Source organism: Protopterus annectens, chromosome 7.part0 (genome assembly GCF_019279795.1).
Source record: "Protopterus annectens isolate FY-2018-M chromosome 7.part0, PAN1.0, whole genome shotgun sequence".
Classification (NCBI taxonomy): Eukaryota; Metazoa; Chordata; order Ceratodontiformes; family Protopteridae; genus Protopterus; species Protopterus annectens.
The window spans coordinates 880,713,861-880,737,276 of NC_056739.1; the positions used below are offsets into that span (position 1 = coordinate 880,713,861).

General features: G+C 41.5%; 1 protein-coding gene across 3 annotated transcripts in view; it reads left to right on the forward strand.

Moving 5' to 3' along the window:
- Nucleotides 1-23,416, forward strand: part of AP4E1 (adaptor related protein complex 4 subunit epsilon 1) — a 564,842-nt gene that overhangs the window by 339,318 nt on the left and 202,108 nt on the right. For all 3 annotated transcript variants that reach the window (XM_044077456.1, XM_044077457.1, XM_044077458.1), the window contains exon 17: nt 20,400-20,649. In XM_044077456.1, coding sequence (XP_043933391.1) covers nt 20,400-20,649 — 250 coding nt within the window. The remainder of the gene's footprint in view (nt 1-20,399; nt 20,650-23,416) is intronic.

A 23,416-nucleotide genomic window follows, 5' to 3' on the forward strand; every position in this document is an offset into this window, starting at 1 on the left:
ATTCTTTTGGAGAGACTTTGCATACTTTAAGGGAACATTTTCACTGGGAGAGTCAGGACTTCTCTGAATCAAAAAAGAGGCTTAGGGATTTCCTTCTTCCTCAGCATAGGCCTTTGGCAATACCTCCTGTATTAGACATTGTTGATTATGTGTTCTCTGAATCAAGCAAGGCTCTGGATTCCCTGCCTCCGGCTCCTAGTAAACCAGACAGATATTACAGGGTTCCTGACTCCCACAAATTTCTTTTCAAAAATCCTGCTGCTGATCCTGGGACTATTTCTCAAGGTCCCAAGGGTGTTAAGGCTTCTACAGCCAACAATCCTACCCCTTCTGATAGATTTCAGGGTGCTGGATAGATGAGGCAAGAAGGTTTATACGTCTGCAACCTTGTCAGTCTAGGCTTTAAACTGCCAGTTTCATATGCTTAAATATCAACAGCATGTAATGGGCTTACTGAAACAGAAAATTATGTTGATTTCTGATTGTGTCGAAAATAAAGAGTTACAGGATTTATTGCATTCAGCAGAACAGGTTGGAAAGCATACTTTGCAGTGTGGTTTTGATTCCCTGGAGGCCTCTTGTAGGGCCGCCATTACTGGATCTGTGATTAGAAGGCATGCCTGGCTCAAGGAGCAAAATCTGCCTGATCATGTTAAAGCTAAATTATGTTGGATGCCCCTTTGCACATGATACTCTGTTTGGTAATAAGGCAGAAGAGGTTTTAAAGAAAATGGAAGACAAAGCTAAATGTATGCAAACTATAAAAGATTTCTTGCAAATGCAGCCACCCAGGTTCAGTAGACACTAGCCTACTACAAAATTGGTCCTTTCCTGTGTCCAACAGAGCCACTCAGAGCAAACCCAGATGCTCAAAAGGCTCTAGAGATCAATCACTTTGTTCTTACAGGTCAAAGCAATGGGGTGCCTCCACAACAAAGCACAACCCTGCAGTAAACAGTCTCAATGACTTTCCTCCATCATCTCCAAGCACTTATCTTTTGGCAGCCCCCTTGGGGGGAAAACTAACACTTCATGCTCAAAACTGGCAGTTAATTACCCAGGACAAGTGGGTATTAAACATAGTATCCCAGGGGAACAGATTTCATTTCCATACTCTGCCAGTTCCAAACGGATGACCGGATCTGCCACAAAACCAGTGGGCAGAGACCCAGAAACAAGTCATGTCCCTCATGGATATGGGGGCTATTCAACCGGTACCAGAAAAGGAAAAATGACAAGGTTTTTATTCAAGACTTTTCCTGGTACCCAGAAAAGACAATTCATGGCGTCCAATACTGGACTTATCGATTCTGAACACGTTCCTGGACATTCCAAAATTCAAAATGCTGACTTTACAACAGCTTCTGCATATGCTAGGCAAGAATGCTTGGTTAGTAACTCTGGACTTAAGAGGCATACCTGCATATCCCAATAAGGGAATCATGCAGAAGATACCTTCACTTCAAAGCAGGTTTTTTTGCATTACCAATTCTCTGCACTGCCCTTTGGCTTATCTACTGCGCCCAGGGTCTTAAGTGCCTGGCACCAGTAATTGCATTCTGCAGGCAAAGAAACATTCAAATTTATCCTTATCTGGATGATTGTCTCATTCAAGCAGAGGACAAGGACACTCTTCTTCAACATCTGGCATTTGTAAAAAGGCTTCTAGCATGCCTAGGATACACCATAAATGAAAAGAAATCACAACTGGTACCCTCTCAAATAATTACATTCCTGGGTGCAAGCTTGAATACAACTGCCTAGATGGCTTACCTCATGCCAGACAAACAAAGGCAACTGACAATCTATTTCAAACAAATGGCAATAAAAACCCAGTTATCTGCAAGACAAATTCTGCAGGCTTTGGGGTTCATGGCATCCTGCATTCTACTAATTCCATATGCGAGACTGCATATGAGGAAACTTCAATGGTACCTAAAAAGTTTATGGAGTCAACATTGTCACAGCCTGGAAACAATGATTCCTCTCATTCCCTGCCTACAACAGGAATTTCTTTGGTGGGCAGAGATATGTCACCAAAACAAGGGTCTGTCATTCACTCTACCCCCTGCCACCCAAACCCTAACTACAGACGCATCAGACTATTCTTGGGGGCCCACCTGGCAGGGAGATGCATTCAGGGCAAATGGAGCCCAAACCAAATGCATCTACACATCAACCAGAAAGAAGTGCTAGCTGTTCAAAATGCTCTGACAGCCTTCAAGGACTTACTTCATCCAGGATAACTACTGATAAAGACAGACATCACCACAGTTAAGCGGTACATAAACAAGCAGGGGGTACACATTCCTACCCCCTTTGCAGACTAGCCATGGCCTTGTGGAACACAGCCTTGACTTACCAAATACATCTTCAAGCTCAATCCCTGCCAGGAAAGCAAAATACTCTGGCAGATGACCTAAGCAGAAATCATATGGACCCACACGAATGGAAACTGGATCCACAAATCTTCAGCATGTTAACACAGAAATGGGGAGCCCAGACACATATCTATTTGCCTCTCCCCAAAATTATCAGTTGGACAAATTTTGCACAAAAACTCATCACAAAAAAGCATGGAAAGTGGATGCTCTATCCTTCAGCTGGAAAAACCTATCAGTCTATGCCTTTTCCCCCTCTGCCTCTACTCTCCAAGGTCTTACTAAGAGTCAGACAGGAAAAACCAAAAATGATCGTAATTGCTCCGGGCTAGCCTCGCCAGCACTGGTACCCATTTCTAAGGAATATGTCACACCTTACTTCCATGGTACTTGCCTCAAATACCTCATCTACTGTCTCAGCAGAACTATCAAATTCTGCGCACACAGCTCCAAACTCTGAATCTTGCAGCATGGCTAATCGGCTAATTATTCAAACCACACCTCTCAGTAAATATGTGATGAATGTCATTTTAAAAACCAGAAGGCCTAGTACTAGAAAATCTTATGCTGATAAATGGAAGAGATTCTGTGGTTGGAACCAAGCACAAGGAATAAGCCACAGCAAAGCCCAATATTCCTCAGATTTTACAATACTTGACTGAGATGCTTGACAAGGGCCTATCTTTCTCTTCAATAAAAATCCATGCCTCTGCCATCTCGGCTCATTACAACACAGAACCTCTCCTCTTTTCTCATCCACTGCTTAAACAGTATCTTAGAGGGGCCAGAAATTTAAAGCCTCCCAGGAGAACACCAACGCCTTCATGGGACCTCAATTTTGTGCTGGAAAACCTTGCCTCCTTTTGAACCAGCAGCAACTGCGGATATAACATTTCTATCTTGGAAAACAGCTTTTCTCTTGGCAGTCACTTCAGCAAGAAGGGTTTCAGAACTGCAGGCTGTCATGGCAGTGGAGCCTTTCATTATATTTTACCCAAACATGGTGGCCCTCAGGACCAAGCCTTCTTTTATGCCTAAGGTGGTATCCAGTGTGGCTCTTAACCAGACCATTCACCTGCCAACATTTTACCCAAATCTGCAGAACAAGGGGAAGCAGATTCTGCATTCATTGGATGTACACAGACAACTAAGATTTTACTTAAACAGAACCAAATCCCTAAGAAAGTCTGAGCAACTACTTGTAGCATTTGCTACAGGATCAGAGGGGAAGGCTATTATCAAAGCAGACTATTTTTAAATGAATAAGCCACTGCATTCATTTCTGCTATTTGCACCCTGATAAACCTGTGCCCAAGGGGATCAGATCACATTCCACCAGGGCCACCTCTACTTCAGAAGCTTTTCACAGAGGGGTACCAACCAAAGACATTCTAGAAGCTGCTACTTGGAGCTCATTTCATACCTTCACAAAGCATTATCATTTACCTCTCTTCTCTAAATCCAGGGCAGGCTTTGCCATTGCAGTCGAGCAGGGCCTTATAGCCATTCCTAATGCTGTTTAGTTCCATCCTCCCATACATAGCTTTGGGATTCTACCCAAATGCAATGACTGCAGCAGTGAAACATGAGGAACATAGTACAGTTGTGTACACTTACCATAAATGTAGATGTTCGAGTGTGTTTACTGTTGCAGTCCGGGCTAATTTGCAGTTTATTTATATATATATATATGCTCTTCCATGACATCAGGTTGTCAGGGGTATAAAACATGCAGCCAACGCCATTTTATTCAGTTTTTCTTGCCCCAGATGTCAGGTGCCGCCTCAAATGGGGAACAAATATATATATATATATATATATATATATATATATATATATATATATATATATATATATATATATATATATATATATGTCATGGAAGAGGAGACAGCAACCAATGCAGGACCCAAGACTTTGTTATTCAGGCCGACTGAGGACAACCTGCCAGCAGATTACCCAAATGTAGTGACTGCAACGGTGAATACACTTGAACATCTACATTTATGGTAAGTGTACAGAACTGTACTTTTCTACTCAAGACTTGATGGTACCCAGAAAAGAGGGCACCACGCGCCTCATCCTTTATCTATGCATTCTAAACACCTTCCTGGTGATACCAAAATTCAAAATGCTCACTGTCCAGCAACTGCTACCCTTGCTCTCCAAGGATGTTTGGCTAGCCACCTTAGACCTAAAAGAGGCCTACCTCCACATTCCTTTCAGGGAATCATGCAGGAAATATCTACATTTCAGGGCAGATCTCTGCACTTCCCTTTGGCTTATCTACTGCTCCCAGAGTTTTCACAAAATGTCTGGCTCCCGCCATTTACTTCTGCAGACTAAGGAATATCCAAATTTACCCATACTTAGATGACTGCCTAATTCAGGCAGACAGGAAAAACTGTTCAAGTACCTGGCCTTTGTGAAGTCCCTACTGACCTCCCTGGGGTACACTGTCAATGAAAAGAAATCCAAACTAGCACCCACCCAAAGGATTACATTCCTGGGAGCAAGCCTGGACACAGCATCCCAGATGGCATTCCTTACACCAGAAAAGCAAACGTACCTGACAGCCTACTTCTCTCAACTAGCCACCAGACCCCAGTTATCTGCAAGGAAAATCCTGCAAGCTCTGGGGTTCATGGCTTCTTGCATTCTACTCATTCCATATGCCAGACTGCATATGAGGAAACTTCAGTGGTACCTAAAAAGCCTTTGGTGTCAACACCCTCAAAACCTGGAAACTCTTAAACCAGTGATACCTTGCCTAAGGAAATATTTTCTTTGGTGGGCAGCAGCATGCACCCACAACAAGGGACTGCCTTTCTCATCACCACCCCGCCACCCAGACCCTCACCACAGACTCATCAGATTATGCCTGGGATGCACACCTCGATGGCAGGTGCATACAGGTCCACTGGTGCCCAAAGCAAATCCATCTCCACATCAACCAGAAAGAGATGATAGCAGTCCAGCTCGCATTGACAGCTTTGTCCCCTTTTCTCCCCAGGGGCTCTCCTGATCAAAACAGACACCACCATTGTGATGTGGTATATCAACAAGCAGGGAGGGACTCACTCCTACCCTCTATGCAGGCCGGCCATGACCCTTTGGCACACAGCCTCCGCCATGCAACTATACCTGTTAGCACAATTCCTGCCAGGTTCTCTAAACTCTCTGGCAGACCACTTAAGCAGAAATCTTCTGGACTCGCACGAGTGACAGCTAGACAAAAGAACCTTCACCCTGATAACTCAGAAATGGGGCACCCCGAAGGTCAACCTTTTTGCCTCCCACACCAACCATCAGCTCAGCAAGTTCTGCACCAGGGAGCATCACTGCATGGCTTGGAAAGTGAATGCCCTATCCTTCCCCTGGGTCAGTCTATTGGTCTATGCATTTCCTCCACTACCTCTCATCACCAGGGTACTGCTCAAAATAAGGGAGGAAAAACCAAGGGCAATTCTTATTGCTCCAGACTGGCCTTGCCAGCACTGGTACCCACTGCTGCTCAGCCTGTCCCCACTGCCGCCATGGCATTTACCTCAGACCCCAACCCTCCTGACCCAGAGGGAAGGAGAATTCGTGCATCCCCATTTGTAGACCCTCAGTTTGGCAGCCTGGCTTATTCCCTGACCACTGATCAATCTGCCAACCTTAGTAAACAGGTTCTAGATGTTATACGTGAGGCCAGACGCCCTAGCGCACTAGAAAGTCTTATGCTGACAAATGGAAAAGGTTCTGCACCTTGGTTCAGGCTAAGGGAGCCGATATGGCATAGCCCTCCCTACCTCTCATCCTAGCTGACCTACTACACAGTGGTCTCTCTTTTTCCTGTATTAAAATTCATGCCTCTGCTATCTCTGCTCATTTCCACACTGAGCACCCGTTTTCTCACACCCTCTGATCAAACAATTCCTAAGAGGGGCTAGCAACTTGAGGCCACCCAGAAGAGCACATACACCAGCTTGGGACCTTAACTTTGTATTGGAAAAGCTCACCCTACCCCCCCTTTGAACCAGCATCTTCAGCAGAGTTAAAATTTCTCTCCTGGAAGAAAACTTTTCTTCTGGCCATCACTTCTGCCAGAAGAGTCTCCGAGCTACAAGCACTCATGGCTGTGGAGCCCTTCATCATCTTCCATGCTGACAGGCTTTCCCTCAAGACTAACCCATCTTTCTTGTCCAAAGTGTGGTGTCCAATGTGGCTGTCGACCAATCCATTCTTTTGCCCTTTTTCCCTAACCCACAAAATAAGGGGGAAAGGACCCCGCACTCTCTAGATGTGCTCAGATTCTGTCTAGACAGGACTAAATCATTCAGAATGCCTGATCAATTACTGGTTAGCTTTGCTGCAGGGGCAGAGGGCAAAGCCATCTCAAAACAAAAATTTCCAAATGGATAGCACACTGTATTCATTTGTGTTACAAGCAGTACGGAAAACCTCAGCCTAAGGGGGTCAGGACTCACTCCAACAGAGCAGCCGCCACCTCTGCAGCTTTCCTCAGAGGAGTCCCCACCAGGGACATCCTGGAGGCTGCCACCTGGACATCTGTTCACACTTTCACCAAGCATTACCACCTGCCTATCTTCTCCAAATCCAGAGCAGGCTTTGCCACTGCAGTCTTGCAGGGCAACCTAGCCAGCCCCTATTCTCCTTGACTGCCTCCACCCTTTTCCTCAGCTTTGGGAATCAACCCAAAAGTGATGACTGCAACAGTGAAACACGAAGAACATAGTACAGTTCTGTACACTTACCAAAAATGTAGATATTCAAGTGTATTCACTGTTGCAGTCCTGGTTTCTCTCCCTCCATTCCCTCTTCTTTCTCTCTCTCTCTCTCCTTACAAGGAACTTTTTGGTATTTTCTTTCTACTGGTGGGGTTCTTCCACCATAACCTGGCTTCCACTTGGAGGCTCCTGACAGGGCAAGAAAAACTGATGTAATGGCGTCGGCTGCCTTACTTTATACTACTGATGACCTGACGTCAGTCCTGAAGCGACAGCAACCGATGCAGAAATATGAAGGCTCTGGTATTTGGACTGGCCAAGGGGTACCCTGACAGGGATAGCCCAAAAGTGATGACTGCAACAGTGAATGCACTTGAACATCTACATTTATGGTAAGTGTACACAACTGTATTTTCTTTCTTGTGTGAGTTGGTCAATGCTGGGTTGGCTTGTCTTCCTTTATTTCCCTTTAGGCTTTTAGGTTTCAGGCAAAAACAATTTCTAAAAGGTGCTCTTCACATCAGACCTCCCAGGAAGCCTGTTCCTCCTCCTTGGGATGTTAATTTTGTTTTGGAAAAATTGACTCTGGCACCTTTTGAGCCTGTGGCTTCAGCTTCCTTGCAGCACTGTTCTTGGAATACTGTTTTGCTAGCCCTTACTTCAGCCAGATGTTTCTGAGCTTCAAGCCATTACTTGTCCTCTCTTGTTTTTTTCATAAGGACAGGGTGTCCTTAGGTACTAATCATTCTTGTATGCCAGTGGTGGTGAATGAATTGTCACTTAAGCTATTTATTCATTTGCCTACCTTTTTCCTTTCTCCACAGTCCGCTAGCGAGAAGGTACTACACACCTTTAAATGTGCACAGACAACTCCAATTTTATTTGGATAAGACTAAAGCAATCGGGAAATCTGATCACCTTTTTGTTTCTTTTCATCCCAGGTCTTTGGGATTGGCTGTTTCCAAGCAGACAATTTCTTCTTGGATTTCTACAGCTATTTATTTTATTTTAACATATAAAGCTATGTGAACCCCAGAGCTGTTGGACATGCTACACCTAAAGAAATCCCAATCCCTCCAAGCTACACGCTCTAGGGTCTTAAACTGCGTCACCACAATAAACAGGACACAATGGAGGAATAGATTCCTATCACAGAGACTTCCTATACTCTGGAACAAGCTACCCATCTATGTCAAGCAAAGTTCTTCATTAGCACTTTTCAAGAAAAATCTTGATGAGTGGATGGGAAATAGGAAATACACCCCGAGGATCACTTCTGTGTCTCTGCTGGACAGTGGCACAGGAAAACAACTTTCTTGGGTGGCGTAAGCTATGGTACCTTGCTGCCTAGGCTTACGTAGGCCCTTGGGCTGATAGCCTAGTACCTACCTATGAACCTATGATGTTCATCGTGTTACACTGCTGCAGTCATCACACTTGGGTTATCTGCCATTAGGCGGTCCCGCAGTCGGCCCGAGTTCCAAAGTCTTGGTCTGGCATCGATTGCTGTCGCTTCTTCCCTGACGTCAGTGTGACAGGGGTATAAAAGAGGCAGCCGACGCCATTTTCTTCCGTGCCACACGGTGCCCGAAGCAGAAGCAGTTCGCAAGTGCCGGTCGGCCGACTCCTGAGATTTTCAAATCGAATTTCAGACTGAAGTCTTCAATAAAGCTAAGTACCCCGTTGGGGAACCTTTTCTTGCCTCAGTCCGATGTCAGAAAAAGTTAATAATTGCATTTCTTGTGGGAAGCAAATACCTCATAAGGATTTTCATTCTTATTGTATCCCCTTGCCTAGGCCCAGACCACAACGTCACAGGTTGTCGGTTTTGTGCTAGGTTTAACAAACGAACTATTAAACGTCGGTTTGATTTCGCCCGACATTATTTTGCTAGAAAATTTAATTATACCATGCCGTCAGAGCAACTGATAACCGGGATGCATAAAAAGCGCAAAGATAAGGACAGGCAGCCGAGACCCAAACCAGACACCGAGGCCTCTGCTAGGCCAGTCGCCGGTTCTCCGGTTTTCAGTGAGCCGCCTACACAGCCCCTGACGACCGCTGATTTAGAACCCCAGCCTGCATCCGACTCCCAAGCGGAGATTGCAGGGCCTCCAGAGCCTTTATATTTAGGCCCTTCCAACTCCATGGCTGATGGGGATTATGGTGCAGTTGAAAGGCCATCAGTTGCTGAAAGTGTCTTCACACCGACTACACTTAACTATTAAATCCTTTGCAAAACTGAAAACTCCATTAAAAGTAAGGAAGCCTGTACAGCAGTCTCCAGTGCAAGGCCCCATGCCTAAGAAACAGATGCTTAAGATGGCCGAAGACGTAATTACCCTAATCAGGGGTTCCCATCCCCCACATGACAAAAGGCCTAGACAGGAGGACTTTGCTTCCTCTGACCAGGTTTCCATTACCTCAGATTCTTCTGAGGAACATGATTACTCTTTTCCCCCTTATGAAGACTCTGATGCTGAAGAGTCTATTCCTGCAGCATTTCCCCCAGAAGACTACTCTTTTGGGGAAACTTTACATATTGGGGAAACTTTACATACCATGAGGGAACATTTCCACTGGAAAGGCCAGGATTACTCTGATTCTGTGAAAAGGCTCCAAGAGTTCCCCTTAATACCCCATCACAGACCCCTTGCTATTCCACCTGTGTTAGACATTGTGGATGATGTTTATTCAGAATCTAGCCTTAACCCAGATTCATTACGTCCTGCACCAGCCAAACCAGACAGATACTACAGAGTCCCTGACTCACATAAATTCCTATATAAAATCCCTGTTGCTGACCCAGAAACCATTTCCCAGGGTCCCAAAGGGGTTAAGGCCTCTATTGCTAAAAATCCTGTACCATCTGAAAGGGATTCTAGAGCACTAGACAGATGGGGAAAGAAAGTATATACCTCAGCTACTCTAGCTATGAGGGCCTTAAATTGCCAGTTTCACATGCTGAAATATCAACAATATTTGATGTCTCAATTAAAACAAAAAATGAGCACTCATACAGAGCAGCCTGATTACAAGGAAATGCAAGATTTGTTGTATGCAGCAGAACAACTGGGAAAACATACTTTGCAATGTGGATTTGATTCATTGGAAGCTTCTTGCAGAGCAGCTGTAACAGGGTCTGTCATTTGTAGGCATGATTGGTTAAAAGAACAAACTTTACCTGATCATGTTAAAGCAAAGTTATTGGATGCACCCTTACAGCAGGATGTTTTATTGGGTGTGAAAGCAGAAGAGGTTTTAAAGAAAATGGAGGATAAAGCAAAATCTATGCAGACGGTCAAGGATTTTTTGCAGGTCCAACCCCCTCGTTTCAGCAGAAATTGGCCAACCAAAATCTGGTCCTTTCCAGCTTCTGACAGACCTCAGAGGGACAAATATAGATGCCCAAGGGGCAGAGGTCAGCCACAAGGCTCTTACAAGCCACGACAATGGAGTGCCACAACCCAGAAAGGAGGAAAAGACAGGTCTCAAACTATCAGAAGACAATCACAATGACTTACCCCTCAGACTGCCAAGCAAATCACTCTTGGCAGCTCCCTTGAGAGGAAAACTTGCACTTTTTGCAGACAATTGGCACATCATCACAAAAGACAAATGGGTCCTAAATATTGTAACTCAAGGATACAGGTTCCACTTTCACACTTTACCAAGGATAAAAGGAATGCCAAATCTGCCATCAAATCAACGGGCAGAGGCTCAAAGACAAATTACAGCACTCATGGACATGAGAGCCATTCAACAGGTTCCTGCACAGGAGCAAGGGCAAGGATTTTACTCAAGACTCTTTCTGGTTCCCCAAAAGGACAAAGCCTGGAGACCCATTCTGGACCTTTCAATTCTAAACACATACCTGGAAGTACCCAAATTCAAGATGCTCACACTACAGAGCAACTTCTTCCCATGCTGGGCAAGAAGGCTTGGCTAGTAACGTTGGACCTCAAGGAGGCATACCTGCATGTCCCTATTAGACAAAATTGCAGAAGATACCTCCGATTTATAGCAGGTACAACTCATTACCAATTCTCTGCACTGCCCTTTGGCTTATCTACTGCGCCCAGGGTCTTCACAAAATGCCTGGCACTAGTAATTGCATACTGCAGACAAAGAGGAATCCAAATATATCCATACCTGGACGACTGCCTTATTCAAGCAGACAGCAAGGACATTTTTTTAAAACATCTGGCATTTGTAAAAAAAACTACTAAGTTGCCTAGGGTGCACAGTAAACGAAAAGAAGTCAAAACTAGTTCCCTCACAAGACATAATATTCCTGGGTGCCAGCTTAAATACAACGGCTCAGATGGCTTATCTCACGCCAGACAAGCAAGGACAACTGACTCAATACTTCAAAATGATGGCAACAAAGACCCAACTCCCTGCAAGAAAAATTTTGCAGGCCTTGGGATTTATGGCATCTTTCATACTACTAATACCATATGCCAAACTGCAAATGAGGAAATTACAATGGTACCTGAAAAGCGTATGGACTCAACACAGCCACAGCTTGGAAACAATAATACCACTAATTCCCTGCCTTCAACAGGAGTTTCTATGGTGGGCTCAGGCATGTCACCTCAACAAGGGTCAGCCTTTCACCTTGCCCACAGCCAGGCAAACAATGACAACAGATGCTTTGGATTACGCCTGGGGAGCACACATGGCAGGACAGTGTATTCAGGGCAAATGGTCTGCAGATCAAATGCATCTCCACATCAATCAAAAGAAATGCTAGCTGTACAAAATGCCCTAACAGCTTTCAAGGACCTCCTACATCCAGGACAACTTCTAATAAAGATGGACAACACCACAGTGATGTGGTACATAAACAAACAAGGGGGCACACATTCCGACTCCCTATGTAGGCAAGCAATGACCTTGTGGAACACAGCACTGACCTACCAAGTTCAACTACAAGCACAATTCCTGCCAGGAAAGAAAAATACATTGGCAGACAAACTAAGCAGAAATATCATGGATCCTCACAAGTGGAAACTAGACCCACAAGTATTCACAATGATAACTCAAAAATGGGGGAGCCCAGACATCGGTTTGCCTCCCCCCAAAACTACCAACTGCGAAAGTTTTGCACAAGGACATACCACACTCTAGCTTGGAAAGTGGACGCCCTCTCATTCAGTTGGAAAACACTAACAGTGTATGCCTTTCCTCCACTGCCTCTTCTGGCAAAGGTGCTGCTAAAAGCCAGATTAGAGAGGCCACAAATGATACTCATTGCTCCAGACTGACCACGCCAACACTGGTATCCAATATTAAGGAACATGGCTCAAGGCCCACCATGGATTTTACCTCAAATTCCTCACCTGCTGACTCAGCAAAGCAATCAGATTCTACACAGCCAGCTCAAGACTTTAAATCTGGCTGCATGGCAGATTATCTAAACAACCAGTCAACACTTCTCTCTACAGCTGTTATGGATGTCATTCTGGAGGCCAGGAGACCCAGCACCAGGAAAACCTACTCAGACAAAGGAAAAGATTCTGCACCTGGAACCAGGCTAAAGGCCAAAATCCTCTTGTCCCAAATATTCCTCAGATTCTGCAATATTTAACTGAGATGTTGCACAAAGGCCTTTCCTTTTCATCTGTAAAGATCCATGCTTCAGCTATTTCAGCACATTACAACACAGCTGCTACTATTTTTTCACATCCATTATTAAAACAGTACCTCAGAGGGGCTAAGAACATAAGACCGCCCCGAAGAGCACCAACCCCAACTTGGGACCTCAATTTTGTTTTGGAAAAACTTACACTACCGCCATTCGAGCCAGCTTTTTCAGCTGATTTACAATTTTTATCATGGAAAACTACCCTGCTGCCAGCAATAACTTCAGTACGAAGAGTCTCAGAGCTACAGACCCTAATGGCAGTGGAGCCTTTCATCATGTTTCATCAAGACAGAGTCGCTTTACAAGCTAACCCTTCCTTTATGCCAAAGGTAGTATCCAGTGTGGCTCTAAACCAAACCATTCATTTACCCACCTTTTATCCAAACCCCCAGAATAAAGGGGAAAGGCCTCCTACACTCTTTGGACATTCACAGGCAATTACGTTTCTACTTGGATAAAACAAAGGTTTTCGGAAAATCTGATCAGCTCTTTGTATCCTATGCTGCAGGATCTCAAGGAAAGCCTGTATCAAAACAGACCATTTCAAAATGGATAGGACATTGTATCCGTTTCTGCTACACACACCATGGGAAACCTGTACCTGGTAACATTAGGCCTCATTCCACCAAGACTACAGCAACATCAGCAGCCTTTCTCAGAGGGGAACCAACCAAGGATATTTTGGAAGCTGCAACTTGGAGTTCAGTGCACACCTTCACCAAGCACTACCACTTACCTCTATACTCAAAAACCAGAGCTGGCTTTGCCACTGCAGTTTTGGAGGGCCTACTAGTTTCTGCAAACCCTGTTTAGTACCAACCGCCCAGCCTTAGCTTTGGGATTCAACCCAAGTGTGATGACTGCAGCAGTGTAACACGATGAACATAGTACAGTTTTGTACCTACCATAAATGTAGATGTTCGGGTGTTCACACTGCTGCAGTCCAGGTTACCCTCACACCTTCCCCTCTTTTTACCTGGGTTTTATCTATAGCTCCCTGTTAATACAATCTCTAAGATGTATTTCTATATGGTGTATTTCCGTACAGCTGTAGCTATTGTTTTCTACTTATGTAATTTACTTAGGATTATGTATTGCCTTCCTATTTGGGGGCACCTGACATCTGGGGCAAGAAAAACTGAAGAAAATGGCGTTGGCTGCCTCTTTTATACCCCTGTCGCACTGACATCAGGGAAGAAGCGATAGCAACCGACGCCGGACCAAGACTTTGGAACTCGGGCCAACTGTGGGACCGCCTGATGGCAGATAACCCAAGTGTGATGACTGCAGCAGTGTGAACACTTGAACATCTACATTTATGGTAGGTACAATACTGTACTTTTCTCATGGAAAGGCCCTTCCTGCTTCATGCTAAGGCTCATTCTACTAGGGCTGTGGCTTCTTCTGGTGCTTTTTGCAAGGGTTTTGGCACTAATTCCATTCCATTCTTGAGGCAGCTACCTGGACTTCTGTGCATACTTTCACCAAACATTGCAAGTTAGATGTAATTTCCAGAGCTAGGGCTGGTTTTGATAGGTCTATCCTTCATGGCTTTCTAGAGAGTTCTACTGGTTCTTCCTCCTCCTAAGTTTTTTTCCTGAACTTTGACACTCTCCCTCATGTTAGGAATGCTGCAACAGTAGAATAGAAGGACATAGTACAGTTGTGTAAACTCTTACCTTAATGATAGATGTCTTTCTCTTCACTATTGCAGAATTCAGTCCCTCGCTCCTACCCTTTGTAACCTTTGTGTCTTCCGAATGTATTGTCACCTTTTACTTTTCCTTAGGCAGGTGTTCCAACTGGGGCATTCAATTCTGAGGATGATACGTCCAGACGTTGCTTTTATGCCCTATGTATATGAGGAGCATACATGCAACGTACGTCATACCTTGGGTAGTAAAAGGCTTTGGTATACTGGCCAGATGTCAGGCTGCCATTGGCGGGGAATCCCTTATGTTAGGAATACTGCAGCAGTGAAGAGAAGGACATCTATAATTATGGTAAAACTTTACACAACCATACTTTTTGAATCAAACCTCTACATATACAAGTTGGCACCCTTTCAACAAAGGAGGGCTCTAGTGAAGGGAAAGATGGTCAGATTGTCCTGTATGGTATCTCAAATTGAAGTTGTTTTTTCTGAGAAAAGCAAGTTAGAGCATATGTTCGAGTTTTGGGGCTACCTTATAAAGCTAATCCATGATCATTAAAGAAGAAATAGTCATGAAATATATGCAAGGCATTTTTGGCTCCATTATAGAGAGACCTAACCATGAATATACTGTGAATCCTAATAAGACCCTTATGGCCATGGAAGGTGATTTCAATAGAGAGATGGTCCTCAGATATAGCCTAGACTTTTTTGGTCTGAAATAATTATTGTCAACTGAGCAGGCATGCAGGGGCTAGGTGAGCCATTCCATGATTTGAGGGCCTCTCCTAGAGTTCTGTACAAGGACGTATGTTTTAAAACATTACTTGAGATAATTGGGCTGAGAGATAAGAAAGGTTCAGTGAGAACCTGTGACTGCTGCAGTCAGTGCAGCAACATTTTGATGGGTTTCGGTTCTGTATCTCAGGATATGGCTTTGTCCATTTGAACAACAAATTTCATTGTGGCAGTAAGGCAGTCATATATGTGGCACAGTGCTCAAAATGACCAACTTTTTATATAGGGGGAAACCAACAATTTCCTCAGGACCGGAATTTATTAGCATCTATATGATGTAGGTAAAAGTGACGAGAGAAATATCTTTTGGAAGCACATTACGGGCATGGCTACATATAAGTTCAAATTCTTTGTTTTTAGATCGTCTAAGATTTGATGGTAGGGAAGGACCATGGAAAGATTTACTAGAGTTAAAAGAGTTGCGGTGGCAACTAATACTCAATACTTGCAGTAGATATGGATTAAACAATGTGATTTCCATTGGTAGTTTGCTGCAATTGAAGGCAGCTTTTTTTATTTTTAAGTCTTAGACTCTCAACCAGTGCTAAACTATTTGGCCTGTTATGGGTGTGGATAGACTCTGGAACCATCTTGGTTGATAGGAACTGGCAAGGATTCTGATACTGTTATTTTTTTTTTCAACAAGGTCATTTTATTACAAACAAAAAAACTTGGGTTCTTTTAAAGATTAGCTAGACATCTACGACATGGTTCGTAGAAGAAATGTGTATATATATTTTTTATTTTTGTTATGCTTATTTTTATATTCATAATATTTTTAATTTAAATTTAAGAACAATGTTTTTAGTTGATGAATTAGCATATTTATGATGTTTGTTTTAGTAAATTGAATCACCCCGTGTTATAATTTTAATAGTTTGCAATATGGTATTTTGGACTGTTACTTATTTATCAGAACTCATGTGGTACCTGTGTTTTTAAAGTAACAAATATTTTACGAGTGTTAATTAATTAACGTAATTGGGCTCAATATATGTGCTATATAGAGCTCCGTTTTTAAGATATTGACTATTCTGATGAAGTCCAAGAGGATAGGGTTGCCACCTTTTCAAATGGCCAAAGTGGGACATTTTCAGGACACACATCAGATTTTACAGGCAGACACACACCCACGGTCAGTACAAAGGATAGAACTTTACTTTTTTGCCTAAATAAAAGCTTATTCTTGTAGCAGTTTAGTTGCTTATTCTGTTTCTTGTAACATTTAGGTATTTTAGATAAAGGAATAACTATTTTATGCAACTATTACATAAAATATGGGACATAATTATGTCCTACGATCTCAGGACATTTGCCATTTTTAATATTTTTTTGTCAGGACACAACTGCCCAAAGAGGGACTGTCCCTCGCAAAGTGGGACAGGTGGTAACCCTACAGGAGGACGAAAGAGCTCAATCTGTTTTTAACTTTTTCATTAAAGTGATTTGGACACAGCTCCCAGTATAGGATTTCTTTGTTGTTACTGGTATTGATAGTGGTGCTTTTGTTACTTAGTTCAGGAAGTTTATGTGCCCATTTAGTCAGTGAAAACCGATGCATCTGTTTCAGAGATGCTGTTTGACTGCACATAGACAGTAGTCCCTGCTAACATTCTGTGCACACATTTATTTTGTATTATATTTGGGCTTTGTATTACTTCAGACTTTGTCAATCTTTTGTTATTTGATGCCTGATACCTTTCATCCCATATCCTAGAAATATTTTAAAATGGGAATGATTTTGACTATGCTATATTGGGTACAGTACCTGTTTGTGGTTCTGATTTTCCTACAAGTTATTCCTTATGCTTTGTATATATCTTTTCCTTTTGAGGGTTTTCTTGCTGTGATGTATTTGCTGTACATAATATAATAATCATTCTGATCAGTTGTATTGACTTTTGTAATGCGTATTGTGGAACTATATATAGATGATGTGTAATGCGTTATTATGAATTTGTTCATTGTCTTTTCTTGTTTAACTTGGGTTGTATCTGAAAAGGGTCCTTGAATTCCCTGCTTACCTAGTTAACAGACGTTAAATATATTGAAAAATCCCAAATTATGTCCACTTTTTTGTGCAGCTGAGTGACAAAACTCTTGTAATATAAAATAATGCCTTAGTGTGGCAGTTAGAGGATTAAGGGTATGAGCTCTTAATGGGAGACATTCTGTAGTCCAGAATTTTTCTCTGTCTTCATTTGCATGCTCTGTGACCCTGCACAAGTTACTTAACCAGACCGATTTCCTGATTGATGACAAAACAACTGCAAACCTGAACACGAACCAAACAAAATACTCTAAGTAGCAGACAGGAACACCACCACAGGAAGGTAAAACAGATCCTTTATTCACAGATCCAAGTCCTGGTAACTCGGCTTTTCGCCTTCAATGGAAGATTTTATCATTCAAAAACCTTCTCTTTAAATACAGCAGCAGTAATTCATCAGCCAACCCCCTAATTAATCAATCAAAACTAATTAGTTAATTTGCACTATGAACAACGTTACATTGATCGAATACAAACTTCATCTTACAAAAACACTTCAGAATACATAATCCCTAGTGCAAAAAATCTAACATAATGTCAGCTGAATGAATAAGTAAATAAATAAGTGGATATAACAAATACACACAACATACACTAAATACCCAATGTATTAAACAACTTTGATGTGTGCCTGACCATACAATAAGAATTTTTTTAAAAATATTACAAAAAAATCAACCTATCATGTCACAATACAAATTCTATTTACCAATTTACCCAAGTGTAATATATAATAACATACTTCAACACTGAGAAATTAAGTTTATAGTGGTATACCCGTATCCAAATTCATACCCCTTGGATATAAAGTATGGTAATTTAGAATCATCTTATATTCCAATTTATTAAGCTCAGCTTTGAAATTGCCCGCTTCAAAATGTGGTCTAGCCAACACGCTGAAAATGAATCCATCCTTGCAACTGTTGTGGACACCTATGAAATGTGAAGCAACAGGGCTGTCCAAATTACCCCTTCTCACGTCTCCTAAATATTCTAAAATACGAATTTTGATTTTCCTAGTAGTTTGGCCAATATACCATAATGGTTTAGCACAATCACAACCCAAAATGTAAACAACCCCGTGTGACAAACAATTAAATCTTTCAAAAGCCCGATACTTTTTTCCATTAATTTTCTTACCATCTAAATTTCTGGCCAAATGACACACTGAACATTTTCCACACTTTTCCATACCAACGTTCAAGCCATGCATCGAATATTCTAACTTTTGACTCAACAATTCTTTCAAATTGTTGAATCTTCTATAAGAAAATGTGACATGTTTGGGAAATAAACATCCCACTGTCACATCTTCACAAACTAAATACCAAAACTGTCTAATAATCTTCTCAACTACTAGTGAAAAACTGAATATCTAGAGACGAAGAACAATCTTTCATCATTTTCACCTGGACATGATTTATTATAGCCCTTACCTACATTCCTCCTCCACATAATCGAGTTTTGATAGCTAGCAATGCCTCTACTGAATAATCTCTATTGGAAAGTCTAAGAAATACTTCATTAAGTGTTTCATCCCATAATTTTTGATCAGATGTATTTCTAAGAATCCTTTTGAATTCCTCTTCAGGCAATGCCCTGATTAAATGTGGAGGATGCATGCTGCTAGCATGCAGGAAATTATTTACAGAAGTTGCCTTCCTAAATGGTCTAAATTGCACCTTGTGATCTTTCCCAACATAAAATTCAACATCCAAAAAAGAAATTTTTTCCTCTGAATATTCAGACACAAAATTAAGCCCATGATAATTTAAATTCAAGTCCTGTATGAAAACATCAAATTGAGATGGCCTTCCCCTGCATACAAAAAGTCTGCTACTTAGAGTATTTTTTTTTTGTTTTCCTGATTGAGTCTGACAAAGATCTACGTGGATCAGTGATGTGTAACCAGTTTAACATATATAAATAAGTAAATGTCTCAGTTTTTCCCCCCAAGTTCACCCTCCCTGCATGCTTAACAACTTTCTTTCCATTTCTTGACGCCATGCTCACAGGGGCAGCAACATCATCATAATGATGTACTTGGAATGCATTGCTATATAGCAGGGTTGGCACGCACATTGCATCTCATTTCCATCCTAGCTGGATTGCTCCAGTCTGAAAGACAGACAAGCAATGGAACTTGCAATATACAGCGGCTTTATTTAAAAAAATGTAAGACATTATCTTTTTAAATAATATACTTTTATAACAGACCATGGCAGCATAATGTATAATTAATGTTTTTATATGTTGTGATGATGTTGTTGGAGGTGGTTGTAGTCACTTGGGTTTTTATCCTTTTGGAAGAACCCACACACACACACACACACACACACACACACATTAATCAATCCATCCCACACACACATACGTGCATGTATTAATCAATCCATCCCACTGTGCATTTAAATATGGAACTGGCCTGACCCATACAACAGGACACACATATTGTGAGCATTCTGCAAACCTTTGAGGAGAATTCCATTTACTCCCTGCGCCCCTTAGGAATGCAAGATCAAATCTGCTTCTACTGGTTGTTGTAACTTCAACCATATATATCAAATGAAAATGAAAACACTTGCCAACTCTTACCTTTCATTTGCTGGTTTGGATCTGTTATACTAGCCTAGTGGCTAAAACTTTTTATGGGAGGTGGCTGCAGTGTGCTTCCCAGCTTATTCTATATCAAATAGTGCAGTGTTTTGTTCTTTGAAACTGGCGAGTAGCAAGCTAGTCCACCTGGAAACTTTCACTTGTATCCTTACCTAGTTTTCATTTGTTACATTTATTTATTTTTTTTAATACATCCTTTTTCTGAGAACCTAAACATTACGTTTGGCTTTCAGTTTGCATATGTCCAAAGTACTGGAGGGTAAAAGGGAATAATTAGATTGTTATGACTCAATCTCTCTAAAGGTCTTCTTGTTAAAAGTGTGATTGTTGGATAATTGGGATGCAGCACCAGTGTTTTGCTTGGAAGTTAAATTGCAGTTTTTGTCTTCATACATGTTTCTGTTGAAATAAATAAAGTACATAAGATAAACGGGCAGAATTAGTAACAACAAAAAAAGACTTGCATGCAAAGTACAACTGGCTTGCACTACACTTGTTTTTCTATGTTTTACCATAGATCTGATGGGCTAAAACTTGAAGGTGTAAAAAAAGTGTGGGGTAAAGAAGGATATCTTCCCCAAAAGGAAGCCAACAAAGAGACTTTGATTCAAACCCTTCCTGTTTCTCAGGACAGCACAGTTGTGGGATACACATCTAATGGTTCTCCATTAAAGAATGACCATCTTGTTACGGAGGGAGAAAAGAAAAAGCAGCAGCTAGCATCATCATTATTTCTTGGACTAGGATCTAGCAGCTCAATCAACCTGGTAAGTATGTTTTTAATGAGCACTAACGGAAGATGGTTACTGTTTTGCAGTATGTGACTAATAAGTGTAGGAGATGGAGCTCAATATCAAATGCAAGATTCTGGTATTCTTTATTAATACTCTCTAAAATGGATGTCAGTGGAATTATTAAAATCAGTCCTGCTTATGCCACTGTTTTAGCATAGAAAGATAAAGCTCTGACTCTGTCCTTCGTGATCTGGTTTGTTACTGACTCAGGTGGCTGTCAGAACATGGAGGATGGGCATGTGTATCCTGTAATGGGTGGGATTGTGCTGGATTCAGTCTTAACACCAGGTGGAGGTTGGGTCTCAGAGATATAAGAGCTGGGTTAGGGGACAGAGAGAACTGAGAAGGTATAACCAACCTTTGACAGTAAGCAGGCACAAGCTCAAATAGCCCTGCCCTTGCCACCTGGTCTGTGTATTTAAAAAAAAAAGAGGAGGAGGGAGCATTAGTGAAAGAGTGATGTATTTAAGTCCTGAAACAAATCCTCACTGTCTGCAGTATGACTGCCTGACTTGGCCCATTGTCTCCTCAGTATGCTGTACATGTTGCCTTCCTCTCGGAGACCTGTCGTAGAATAAGATGGGTGAACTGCATGTACAGGAGTGCTATACCAGTAGATGATCCCCCTCAGTGTATGTCGCACAAGGCGACTGTGGAACATATGGGGGACTTTGGAGACAGAGCATTGGATGTAAGCATCGAGGCGTGAAGTCAGCAGTGATGGGATGGAACAAAAAAAAAAATCAGTTGTGCTTATGGTTACCATGCACCAATAATTACATCGAGTGCTGGAAATCATATCTGAATAAAGTGGTGCATTGCAGACTGTTACATAATTCATTCCTTGTGTTTACTAGTGTAGTGTTTCAGTGACAGCATAATGTACAGTGCAGGTGTAACTTATATTCACAACATGCTTATGCTTAAGAATTGCCCACTTACATGGTGTATTGCATTATCCCTGTAGATGTTTTTGTGTAGTAGTGGTAGAACAAGAACATATTAAAATGTAAAAAAAAAAATGACATCCTGATGGGATTAGGTTATATTTTAATTGTCCAACAAAAGTAGAATAAAATGTCCAGGTACCACAGTCATAAACCAAATAATCCATTTTAATATAATAAAATCACAGGAGCAACCACCATTAGCGCTTTCGTCTTAGCCACAAGACTTCTTCAGATACTCCTTCCATGTGTTACAGATCTTTTATATACAACATAAAATAACATGTTTATGACTGTGGTACCTGGACATTTTATTCTACTTTTGTTGGACTATATTTTAATTGTCCCAAGCAACATTTGTAAGCAAGCATGTCATCATGTAAGAAAAAGCACTGCGCAAATAACTTATTACAGCCGGGTGATTCCTCCAAGTGTTTCTGCATTTACTTCCTACTGATGCCTCTAGGTGTCAAGTGTTGCTTGTTCATATATTTATTAATAATTCCACAACCATGCTACATACAAAGAATTGAAAGGTTTCATCTTAAAGTTTACATAATGGTAAGTACAGCAGTATTGGTATCTGACCTCTTATTAGGGCATGTAAAGAAAAATTAATTGTTCATATAATATTTATTTGTATTGTCATAAATTTCATGTTTTTATAAATATATTGGCAACCAAGTAGCAAAGACAGAACTGCTTATCCTGTAATGAAAGTTCTCAGCTGGGTGAACAAAATGCTGCTTGACAGTGTGTGTGTAACTTGAGTAGTTCCTGAGATATTGTAAATTGTTTGCAAAATATTACAATCCTAATAGTTAATATGTTTACTGTGACTTATAAAATCCAGTTTAAGAGCTAGAACCTAAATAATACCACCACCATAAAAAAGAGCTTGTACTGAAGAGTTCGCCATTTACACTTCTCTAGTAACCCCTATGATTGCAGAGATATGAAAATTTTTTTTGAAATGTGAGGACATGATTTGATTCGGTCAAAAACCTTAGGCTCTGCCCATTAGAAGAAGTTGCAGTGCAAATTTCCAGAGCTCCATTGGAGGGAATGAGTTAATAGACTCATTTAACATGAGTATTTCTGAATATTGAATAGTGAATTGCACTGCAGGTGGTGTGTACCAACAGAACAGCAGTGCTTAAGGATGTGTTTTCAGCAAAGTGATGAAACAGTGTGTGAAGAAGCAGAAATAAATATATCATTGTTCCACTGTAATCTGAATATTTATTGCTCATTGTTTATTTAACAGGTAATCACTTTTAAGAAGGAAGAGATTGCCTGAGTTTTATACATCAAAACATGTGTACAGGAGGTGTTGGGCAACAGCTACATACCTGTAGCGGTTTAACAGGAAAATGCTTAAATTAAGAGTCTTTAGTGCCAAAATAATATGGTGCTCAATGCTGGTTTTTCAGTAGTCCCATGTAGCTCTTTGTGACTCTCTTTTGCAAGAACTTAAGACAAGATAGAGTTTGGTGGAGCAGTACAGATTGTGCATGGTCTGCCCCAGAGACCAAAGCAGCCCAGGGTGCATGTTTTTGAAGAACTGAGGAAAAGACAGAAACAGAGTCATATTTAGGTACTTCAAGCAATTCAGAAAATCTCATTGAGATGCAGTCTTTGAAAACACGAGACACATGAGAACAGAAAGACTCTATCTGTAGCTACAATGAGGAGAGGCCAGGGAAGATGAAAGTGTTTCCTGTAGAAAGGAGATTCATTGATAGGAACAGCCTACCTTTTCCTATAGAGACAGTAGAGTCAAAAACAGAAAA